The following is a 12,087-nucleotide window of genomic DNA, read 5'->3' as shown; positions in this document are numbered from 1 at the left end:
AAGAAGGAGAGAGCTGGGCTTAAAAAAAATGGATGGAACATGGTGATGCAGCCGGTGATGTTCCGGCGGGAGCTTTTCCCTCTGATGCATGTGCAAAGCACCGTGTGCTTGAGACACATGATCAATAAGAGAGAAATTCACAAAGGACCATTATGTGCCCAGTTCCTACTGAAAGCCAGTTGGAGCTGGGCACCTATCTGTCATTTGTGCCTTGAGAAATCTCCCCCTTAGCACACAATAATTAGCCTAGGCTGGGATTTTCAGATGTGCCTAAGGGAGTTAGGAAGCACAATCCTGCCACTGAAGCCACAATCCCATTGCAGGTCAAGGAGACCCATGATCCTTAGGTGCTTCTGAAAACCCCGCCCCAACCCCTAAAGCCCTCGCTCCAGGCTGGACTGTATCATGACCCAGTTCCTCCATAATGGTACACATTGCGGCACAGGCTTTGAACCCTGCCCCCTCTTCCCTAAGGCTTCAGAGCCTAAGCTCCAGCCGAAGCCGTAACATCTACCCCACCTCCTGGCCCCTTGCTCGCACTGAGTGAACATTCCCCACTGCCCCTACCTGCAGCCAGAGGCACCTAGCACGCAGAGGAAAAAGGGCCGCAGCAGTGCAGTTCTATCCAGCCCAAGCCCCCAAGCAAGCCAGCGCTTCATCTGAGCTCAGACTGAGGAAGAGCTCAGGGGATTGGGTGTCCCCTTAGTACAAACCCACCAAATGAGGGTAAATCCATCCTCAACATCGTACCCACTCATTATACTCCACACCTGAACATAGCCATGATATGAACAACATACCCCCATATCTCAATGTCTGTACTTTGACCCGTTAAACTTTTACCCCCAATCGGGGAGACTGCAGATTATGTATTCCTTACGCCACCCACTCCTAAACCGAATTTCGCACCCCTTGATAATCTGTACCTTATTCCCTGGTAACCAGAAATTTCTATGCTTAAAACTCTGCACCGTTTTCTTTTTACTTCAACGTCATCTTAATAAAATTATTCATTTGCCTTCTCCTCACCTTGGCACAGCGGGACCGCTTCACTCCAGTGGTAGTAGCCTTGAGGGTGCCTTGCGCACAGGGTACTGCTGTGGCCAGTGAGACGGTAGCCCGCGTCGCAGCCGAAACGGATCTCGCTGCCTGGCTGCAGCCCGGTATGGCTGAGAATCGAGCCGTGGAAAGGGGACGGAGGGAGGCTGCAGTAAGGAGCTGGAGAAGGGGGAAAATATGTCACACACACACACACACACGGACATATCCTGGAACAAAAGAGGTGCCGTGTCGAGACAAATGCACCTCTCTGTACTTAGGTGTTAGACAGGGTTTGCTTTGGTACAAGAGCTTACAAGGAAAGAGACGGGTTGCAAAAAAATATAAAGCCAAAGGGGGAAATGTTACAATGGCACATAATCAGGAACGGGCATTATTAACAGCAATGCAAAGAACCTGTCCGCTCTGCGAGTGATTTCCAGCCATATTTAGGGCAAGACTGTACTGCTCCAGCAGCAGACCAGGGAGGGAACTGTGACTCAGAGACACACTTCCATCCTTGCTCAAAGGGGAAAGTAACGTGCTACACTGGTCTATGCCAGATGACTTCCGCTCTTTGCACCAGCTCAGCACTGCTGGCTGGCATGTTGGGGGAATGGAGTCAAGGCTCTGCCCACCTGCATGGGACCAGGAGCAGCTGCTCACAGAGATGGCCCTTACAGCACCGTGAGATGCAGCACCGGAGTAAGGGCAGCTCAGAGTCCTGCCCTCAGTAATTAAGGGCCTGACCCTGAGAGGTTCTGAGTGCCCCCAACTCCCACTGGATCCAATGAGTGTTGTGGGTGCTCAGCACTGCTCACGATGGGGCCTTGAGAGAGCTGTGTGCAAGGGGTGGGGGTGTTCTTGAACACCGAGAGCATCTGAACGTGGCTGATTTCAGGTTCTGTTCCAAGCCAGCAGGGTTGGTCTGACGGTCACATGCCCTTTGAGCGAACTGGGGCCAGAACCGGAGCCATTATTACAAAGCACCACAGCATTCCAGAGTAAGCACTGAAAACGCTGCAGGTGACAATCCAGACGCTGCCGTGCTTTTCGGAGATTCCAAGGCCAGAAGGGACCACCGTGATCATCTAGTCTGACCTGCTGTATAACACAGGCCGGAGACCTGCCCCCAAACCATTCCCAGCACGGACCTTTTAGAGAAACATCCAATCTTGATTTAACGGTTGTCAGAGATGAAGAATCCACCACAATCCTTAGTAGATTGCGCCAATGGTTAATTACTCTCATGGTTAAAAATGTGTGCGTTATTTCCAGTCTGAATGTGTCTAGCGTCAACTTCCAGCCATTGGATCAAGTTATACCTTTCTCTGCTAAATATTTGTACCCCATATAGGTACTATAATGACATCACTGCTTACCCTTCCATCGTTAAGCTAAACAGATTGAGCTCCTGAAGTCTATCATTAGAAGGCATGTTTTGTAATTCTTAATCATTCTCCTGGCTCTTCTCTGATCCCTCTCCAGTTTAATCAACATCCTTCCTGAACTGTGGACACCAGAACTGGACACAGGATTCCCGCAGCGGTCGCACCAGTTCCAAATACAGAGGTAAAATAACCTCTCTAGTCCTACTCGAGATTTCCCTGTTTATGCATCCCAGGATCATATTAGCCCTCCTGGTCACTGGGTCACAGTGGGAGTTCATGTTTATCTGATAACCCACCACTACCCCCCAAATCTTTTTTTAGAGTCACTGCTTCTCAGGATAGAGTCCCCCACATCCTGTAAATCGGGGTTGGGGTTATCATTCAAGTACTTTTTCTTGTATGGGAAGCTGGGCAAAACTCTCAATTTTGCAAGTTTTTTGGAGACAAAAACAGGTGAAACTCAGTGAGCTCGAATGAGTTTTGCTTTTGGTTTTTATGTTCCCAGTGGAGGTCCAGGTCAGAAATCAAAAAGAAAATGTTCACAAGCCCATCCCTAGAGGAGCAAAACCACCAAAATTTACCCAGCTCTGGAAATTAGGAGTAATGTCTAGTAATTAAATATTAATTGATTCATTTACTGAGTAATGGCATTTATTTATGACATTCACTCAGGGTCACACTCTAGTTTTATGGCTGTCATTAAGTAATTGAAATTTGCTAGCTTCCAAAAGATGCTAATTAATTTTGAGGAATTCTTAGTAAACGGTTAGTATCCAGTAATTGGTTTATGCTGGATGAGACATTAAAACTAACCCTGTTCCCTCTGACAGCAATGGCAAAACACCCAGTGACTGGAATGGGAGCAGGATTTTAGCCCCAGTATTTCCCTTTGGGTGCCATAATACAAGAAGTCACTCCTGAGTCACTTCTCATGCACCAAACGGATTCTCAAACAAGTTCCAAGTACTGTGCTTCTGATGCTACACACCAGACAGCTCTGAGCAGCCACACGGCCTCCTCAGTATTAGGATCCAATAACACACCATCAAAGTGATCTTGAAACGAATCATAGCTAGGGAAATGCTGTTTTAAGGACTTAGCGGTTAAAGAAGCTGTCCAATCAGGGCTTCAGATCCACACAACAGGTGGATAAAATCCCCCCCTCCATGCCAAGAGTCTGCAAAAAGCCTATGCTGTACATTGGACTTCAGTGGGACTCAACTCTACGCCTCGTCGAATTTTGTCTACAGACAGCTGTGTGGAACTAGTTTCGGGTCACTGAGATCATGCAACATTTTTCTGGTTTCGGTTCCCCAGGAAGGGTTCCCTGGAGTTTTTGCTCCCAACACCCCCCACAAAATAACTAAAGGTTTGATGCCCAGATATCACAGGGATGGGGGCATCAGAAATACAAAATGCAGGGTGAACTGCAGGCAAAAGCTGCACGGTTCCTTTGGAAACCCCAAACTGACCCAGTTTCCCAAACATCAGTGACCTGTGCAGTGAACTGAAAACTAGGCAGGCTTTGGGCTGCTCTAGAATGCTCTGTACAGCTGCACTCGCCCAACCCAGCCCTGCTCGGCTCATGCAGGAACAACACTCAAATGGGAAAAGCAAAGGGAGTTAGCCAAAGGAACAGCCACATTCTCAGGGGCCGGTTTCCAGTCTCTACTACGAACTCACCTGAGTAGCGGATTTTAAAGCCCTTTCTGTTGTCTGCATGGTCGGAGGACCAGCGGAGATAGACCTTGTTCCCAGTGCTGGTTACAGTCAGAGGAGCAGAGTAATTCCCACTTAGAGACAACAGAAGTGGGCTCTGGCCAGCGGGACCTTTAGGGAAAGATCAGACAAGTGAAAGTTGGGGCTGGCACATGGCAACACCTCCCCTCAGCAATAGTCACTCCTAGCCTCACACACCAGGACCTGATCTTTGCAGAAGGGACACATGGCCAGACCTGTTTTTGGCCACACTGTGGGAGCTTTAACTTCCCCTTGAACATTGCTATTGAGTTCTGCGGGGCCAGCATTTCTCCCCGGGGCAGAACCTTCTGCACACTCACTGGGACAATGTGCAAGGGGTTTGTGTTCTGGGTTCAGCCATGCGGCTGCATTTCTGAGTGCATTAACGGAGCTGCTTAGCTGTGACACAAGAGAACCTGACTGAATACAGGCTCCTCAGCTCTCCTGCAAAGTGACACATCTCCCTGGTGTGTGGTTTAGGGGAAATGTCCTTGGATTGCTTTAAAATCCTTTCATTCCTCCCTCTCAAACCATCCTCCCCAACGACCTTCCTCATTGTTCTTCAGCCTTGCACATCCTCCAGCTACTTCCCTTTCTCCGTGCAAAGCTATCCCAACTACTTCACTGAGCCATCCCGCCCGGATGAAATCACGGCCCCTCCCTCACCTGGAAGTGAAGCACAAAGTAGAGCTTCTCACTGTGCTGCATTCCCAAGTAGAATTGCTCCCCCAGGGTCTACACTGCAGCTAAACACCCCGCGATTGGCCCACATCAGCTGACTCCAGCTTGCAGGGCTTGGGCAACGGGGCTGTTATATTTGTGGTGTAGACTCAGGAAGGAAACTGGGCTCTGGGCCCTTGTGACAGCGGAAGATCCCAGAGCCTGGGCTCCAGCATGACCCTGAATGTCTACGCCACACTTACAAACAGTTCCGTAGCCCAAGCCCAATGAGCGCAAGTCAGCCGACACAGGCCAGCTGCAAGTGTTTAACTGCAGTGTAGACATACCCACTTAGGGGGACTTTCTCCAAGCACAACAGGGTGATAGGTATGTTGGTTGAAAGAACGGCCTAGGCTCAGGGAAGACAGCATTTAGTGACTAACAGCAACACTCACTGCTACGCGGTTGTGTTCTTTCCCCCACCCCCAACAGACATCGTCCAAGTGATTCACTCGACAGTTACCATCAAAGATCTCAAACTCGTCGTACTGCTTCTCGCTCAGGAAGTACTCGACGGTGAGGGTGATGTTGTATCCGGGCTCTACTTTGATCACCCAGGAACAGGTCTGGAAATGGGGGTAACGCCCCAAGTAGCTCTGGCTGAGGATCACGCCGGTGGAGTCCGTCAGAACCTCATTCATCAGGCAGTGCACTAAACAAAACCCAAACAAGAGTCCACAGAAAATGAGACCTCATTTCAGGGGCCAGAAGAAAATGAAGGCCAAGGTTTTAAAATGCAGGAGCTTAAAGTTAGGCTACAATTTCCAAAGTGGTTTGAGGGGACAAGGCTCCTAACTCCAAGTCCTAGTTGCTTGCTCTAATTACTAGATCTCACAAAATCTCAGAAGTGCTTATACCAGAAGCAAATGTTAAATAAAAGTTTGGTGTAAAAACAAACCAAAAAACTAACCCAAGAGAAACTGGAAGACAAACACACAACAGGATCTTTATTTATCTGTACATCCATCCATCAGCAATTGTGTCTAATGCTGTAGTTAGTGCTATACTTGGATTACAGAAAACAGCAAGAGATGTCCAGAAGGGACAGTGGATTCTTTCCAAATCCTTAATCCCATTAATGATTTTTTACAGCTATAAATTGGTGATCAGATATAATTTAAGCAATCTCTTGGCTTGCAGGCTAACAACCACCAGTAAATAACTAAATGATGGCCCCCTCCCGCCCCGTTCTCCCCTTTAGTTCACACTATTAGAGAGAGACAAAGCTATAGAAAAATCTCCCATTATATAGCAAAAATGTTCAGATGGAGGAAAGACGATGAAGAGAAGTGGAAAAAAAAAACTATCACTAGGAAGCGATAGGATAAATAAGATAACAGGGTTGCATCTTTGGCATTCCTCCTGAGTAACAGGAAGGGGTGTGATGCATCACACTCAGGGCATTCAATTTTCTCTTCTTTAATGCACTATGTAGTACTAATCCAGAAACTGCACCTCACAGACTCTGCCCTCAGGAGGACTGCACTTAGCTGCAGTCAGTTCCTCGGTGCTCCGGGGGTTCGTGAATCACTGGCAAACGGTCAGAGAGGGCTTTTTGTCTCTCCTAAGATAAGGATGTTTGGATTGTGGTTTTAATGACTTCACGGATGTAGCCAGGTGTCTGCTATGTCAGAACAGTGCCCGGAAAGGCTTTGTTCGGGCTGTGACTCGGAGAAGTACTTACACTTATGCTTAAAATTAAGCATGTTCTCAAATGCTTTCCTCAACTGAGGCCTCAAGGCATAACGCAGCGCTCCCCAATGCTAGACAAATTCTACCAGGAGGGGTTGAGAGCCATCAGCTCCCACACATAATTTCTCAAATCATTTCTCAGATGGATACTGTCATAAATTAACTGATAAATATTTTACTATTCACCCTGCTTTGCTCAGTACCTGCAGCTGACTAGACTGAGTCCCACGGCAGGAGAAGAGCCACTCCCTCACTATGGTCTTTCAGGGAGAAAAGCTTTGCAAATGTGTTGGGACCCAGGCCAGTTACCTTCGCAGGTCGGGGGAGGCCCTCCAAACTGGAGATGAGTCCCCAGCTTGCATGTCAGGATTTCGGTTCCGGTCAGGGTGAAGCCAGGGAGGCACTGATACCTCACGATATCACCTGGAAAGAAAGACAACACTCTCAGCTGGCAGAAGGTTTGGTTTATGAAGGATGAAATTCACAACCCTATGTAGAGTGGCCAGTACAAAGCTCAGGTACCATTTCATTCCCACTGTAGCCATAACACTTCCCTCTGCTATTTCAGGAGATTGCTCAAAGGGCCTGATTGCAGGGGACCCAGTGCATCAATCACACAATTCGCCTATTCTATAGCCACAGACTACCAATCCTCAGGGGTGAAATTCACCCACGTGCAGCTCCACTTAATTCCCACTTCAACCATCTTTTAAGGACTTCAGTGAGACACGGATCCACTGCACATCAGTGAATTTGACTGAGTGCCTGCAGACATACCATGACCTTTCTAACAGCCAGTGCCGCACAGTGCCCCAGGATCTGAGAACCCAGCTCCTTCTGGCTCTCACACCAGTACGGATCCTGCAACCAGAATTTAGCTGGCCATGGTGTTCATAATGCGCAAGACAGACACAAGTCCAGCTGGATCCTCCCCTTAGTTATATGGGGATAATATGTGCAGTATAGATAGATAGATTATACAGGACAATACAAGTAAAATGTGGCACATGCGGGTCATATTCTCAGTGGGGGTAAAGCAGTGTCACTCCACTGATTTCAGTGGAGCTATGCTGATTTACACCAGCTGAGGATTTGGCCTGGAGGAGTAGATACAGTGAATGAGGTAGCTTTTGATCATGGCTACTTTTCTGGCTGCAGACATACTTTAAACACAGACACGACACTGAAAATTAAAAAAAGAGGAAAACTTTTGTTTGAAGCCTTGCGGCCTGCTGCCCAGTGCGTTATTTTAATCGCCTTAAACATCTTAATGAGGCAGGACAGGATTGAGGCAAATAGCTCTGTAAGTTTCTGAACACGGATGGGGCTTTCCTAGGAGATGCGTCCTGGCAGTTACACTAGTGAGGATAAAAATCCTAAAGACTATCAAATCCAGCTGATTCAGTGCATAAGCCTGTCACCAAACTGGGGCAAGCCCTCCAACCCCCCATACTGAATAGTGCAGAATTAGATGCATTCCGGGGTTCCTCTGAAGCATAAGCATTAGAGCCGAGATACCAGCTAGAGGGAGCTCTCATCTGTTCTGACGCAGCCTATCCTATGGGGATGGGTGTGGGGGAGAAGATACCTATGTTAAATTCTTCATTCTCAGTGATGATTTCGGCATTGGGAACAATGGTCGGAGGGCGGCATTTGAAGAGCTGATAGGCTGAAAAGAAGGAAAACCAGTCAGTGCATGGAATTGCTTCCAACGGGATGTGACTCGTCGGGATAAGGCATGCACATGCCTAATAACAGCTCAGTGTGGTGTAAGGATCTGCTTCTCTGAAACAAACTGCCACCCTGCGGCGTGGAGAACCCAGCAGTATCGATCTCAAGTTACTTATCTGGTCCCCATTACCCTGAGCAGCTCACAATCTTCCATCCTCACAGCATCCCCGGGGGGCAGGGCAGTGCTATTGTTCCCATTGTACAGATGGGGAACTGAGGCACAGAGTTGCTAAATGTAGTGGAAGGTCCCACAGGAAGATTGCAGCAGGACCCATGTCCCCCTAGTCCCAGGCTAGCCCCGTAACCCCTGGACCATCCTCTCTCTTTCTTGGTAGGGTCATGGCTGAGCCGTAGTTTACACTTAACACCTTATGAAAATATCATCCACTCCCTCCCTCCCCAGTATGTGAACCCCCATTATCAGGACGGTACAGTTCTGGCTCAGGCTACCTACATTATCCCAGCTTTATTCAGTCCCTGTCAGTGCCTGCTACATCCAGAGCCACTGCTGAAATAGCCAATGGATTCCAACCTACGTCCAACCTACCTGGTTTCTGAGAAAGGGCAGGTGAGGAGATGCAAGACCCCCCCCCCCCCAGGTATTATTACAGTGTTGTTGTAGCCATGTTAGTCCCAGGATATGAGAGCAGCAAGGAGGGTGAGGTAATATCTTTTACTGGACACACCTCTGTTGGTGGAAAGAACAAAAGCTTATGAGCTTCACAGAACTCTTCCTCAGGTCTGGAGAGGGTAACCAGAATGCCCAAGCTAAACATAAGGTGGGACAAATTATTAAGCATAAGGAGTTCACACATATTGTAGGAGACCACTTAAAATGAAGTGGGCAGTTAACACCTCTCCAATCATAGGACAATGGAGAGTTAATAGGCAGCAGGACACTAAAAAACATGGACTTGTTTTCTGCCTGGTTTTCTGCCTGTTACAACAATTTCTAAAACACCCTGCTGTCTACTAACTCCCCATTGTACAATGACTGCAGAGGTCCCCTCGCCCCACCTTGTCTCTCGCTGGTCCTTGGGATGGTGTCTGTGTCGAGAATCAGCACCATGGAGAGCACACGATGCAGCACCTCTGCTCCCAGGAAACAGGTGAATGGGAGGAGAGTGAAAGGAAGAATACTATATGATGTTGGGCTGTGGCAATTTGTTCACAAGAACATCTTCCTCATCAGTCTTGGTCTGCCTAGAATGCCATCTATAGCACACTACACACCTTCCACGCCCGAAGTCACTGGGAAGAAAGCTCTTTATTTGTATGCAAAGAGTAGAGGGCTTAGTTCATGGACAGATAAAGGGTGACTGGTGTTTACTGAGTGACTCCTGTGCTGAGGTGATGGGATCATCCACAGAGTCTGGGATACTTCGTGGAAGAGACTGGGCAACCTCAATTGGATTAGGTCAATCTGGGAATAACCAGGATGGGTGGAAATCTTGTTCTGCTCTCCAGCTAACTGAATAACTCACAATGAATAATTTTTCTGAGAATTTCATCTTTGGTCCCTGCCCTTGAACTGAGATTGCAAAATTCACTGATTTGTAACTTGGAATTATTCATTGTTTTATTCTGCAAATAATTCCTGGGATGCAGCTGGATTAAACTTCGAATTGAAAATATTAAAATTGAAGAGGCAGGTTGCAGGGCACAGTGTAACTTCCCTGGTATGTGATGTAAAAACAATAGTGCAGGTTTGAACCAGATGTTTAATTCTACATTTCTCAGCTGGCGCTGTGTTGGTGAAATAAAGAAGCCACCCAGCCAGGGAACAAAAACGAAACCGTTTGATTTATGAGCCAGGCCAAACACAACAAAGAGCAAATTTTACAATCGAACATACAGCCTGAAATGAACTATCAGCAAATATTCTACAACTTGAGCAAAATAATTTGCTGCTCACCAACAGATGCTCGAATCCCTATGGAGATGAACACACAAGGGATGTGAACGTGGTTAAAACATCTGCTTTTGGATCTGAGTAACTCTTCTTGGAAAGCATTTTCTGAGGTTAGTCCTATTCTATTATACTCCTCCCACCAAGCCTGGGCCACCATAAACTTCTCTGCAATTGGCGTCAGCCTGCTAAGACCAGATGTACATGATCCACCTACTAGAGAGGAGCTAATTTTCACTAATTATACAAAGCTAGTGGAAACGGCAGCAGATGAACAGTGTTCCAAAGACTTTATTATAATGTATTTAGATGCCTAAATTAGGATTTAGTTGCTTAACTTTAGACACCCACTCACCCCTCTCTGTGCCTCAGTTTCCCCATCTATATGTCTGGGGTACAACAACCCTCCCCACTTCAGCAGAGAGGTTGTGAGGCTCAATTAATGTTTATAACATGTTTGGAAAGAGTTGGATGAAAAGGGTGATTTATTTTTACCCATGCACAGCCTACGGGCAGTGCATGGCCCAACGTTTGCAAAAGAAAAAAAAATCCTGACATCATAATGAGCTAAGCTTGAACAGAGAAGATCAAAGGGAACTGTCAGCTCTGTAATTCTGTGAGATGCCTTCTATATAAAGTTCTTTGCAATTTACCAAAAAGTTACAGTAAAATGATGAGCTAATGAGCAGGAGAACAATGCACGTTCCAGAGATCTGGGCAGTTTAACTGCCGAACCTGTCACTTCTCCTGCAAAGCTTCTTTGGTCATGGAGGAATAAAAGGGGTGGGGAGCAAATGGGAGTGAATTTCCCATCAGCCATTTTGTCAAGCTCCCTGAAATAAACAGTTGCTTGAAGATTCCAAACCTTTGTTCCCCTGAACACTCCGCCTCTGGATAAACAACAGGTGCTTTATTATGGCCAACACAAAACAAGGAGAGGGAGAAAAAGCCCCAGAAGAAAGAGCAAAGGTCGGACAACTGTTTTAATGGCAGAAGCATCTCTGCAAAGATTTATTTTAATTGAAATAAAACTCCACGCTAGCGGTATGTCTGTACTGCAATCGGGGAGTGTGACTGCGGCTCGTGGACACACCTGAGCTAGCTTTAATCCAGCTAATTTGGGGTACCAGAACAGGGAAGCAGTGGAAGCCTGGAAGCCTGGGTGCTTAACTCAGGAGGTGAGCCCACGCTGAAGTGTGGGCTGCAGCTACTTCACTGCTCCACTACCCGAGCCAGCGCCATTAAAGCTAGCTCATGTATGTCCACCCTGTTGATCTCAGTGTAGACATAAGTGGCAGACTGGGCTTTAGGCCAAGATTTTCAACAGCGATAGATTATTCCATTTGGGGAGCTCAATGTGAGCCACCATAAAGGGGCCTGATTTTCAGAGTCTGGGTACTCAGCACTTTCTCTCAGCAGCCCCCTTTAAGTAGGTGGTACCATGGTGGGACTCAAAAATCCCAGGTTCTAGTCTCAGCCCAGCCACTGACCTGCTATGTGACCATGGGAAAATTTCTCTGCCTCTGTGTTCCCTCCCAACCTCTGCCTTCTCTACACAGACTATGAACTCTTTGAGGCAGGGACTGCCTCTCACTAGGTATGCACAGCACCTAGCGGGAGGAAGCTCTGATCTTAGCTCTAGGTGCATTAGTAAAAGAGAGAATAATTTCCTTCCCTTTATGTCAGAATGGAATAAAGACTCCAGAGTCCAAGGCTGAATTAATCCCCTTGATTGTGGAATATAAAAAAAAACAAACCCGGCGGAAATCCAAACAACACACCTAGGAGAGACAGAGAGAAATGCTATTTGCAAGCTTTAAAATGGATGTTTGACAGTGGAGAATAAAAAAAAACCCGACAAAAATT

At 47.2% G+C, this 12,087-nt stretch overlaps 1 protein-coding gene across 4 annotated transcripts in view; it reads right to left on the bottom strand.

The window, feature by feature from the left end:
* Positions 1-12,087, bottom strand: part of CSMD2 (CUB and Sushi multiple domains 2) — a 549,151-nt gene that overhangs the window by 71,173 nt on the left and 465,891 nt on the right. For all 4 annotated transcript variants that reach the window (XM_048825804.2, XM_075121410.1, XM_048825805.2 and 1 more), the window contains 5 exons: positions 8,170-8,250; positions 6,891-7,004; positions 5,353-5,541; positions 4,113-4,259; positions 1,030-1,218 (listed from right to left, as the gene is read on the bottom strand). In XM_048825804.2, the coding sequence (XP_048681761.2) occupies positions 1,030-1,218; positions 4,113-4,259; positions 5,353-5,541; positions 6,891-7,004; positions 8,170-8,250 (720 nt within the window). The remainder of the gene's footprint in view (positions 1-1,029; positions 1,219-4,112; positions 4,260-5,352; positions 5,542-6,890; positions 7,005-8,169; positions 8,251-12,087) is intronic.

Source organism: Caretta caretta, chromosome 19 (assembly GCF_965140235.1).
Source record: "Caretta caretta isolate rCarCar2 chromosome 19, rCarCar1.hap1, whole genome shotgun sequence".
Taxonomy (NCBI): Eukaryota; Metazoa; Chordata; order Testudines; family Cheloniidae; genus Caretta; species Caretta caretta.
This window is presented reverse-complemented; position numbering and strand designations above follow the sequence as displayed.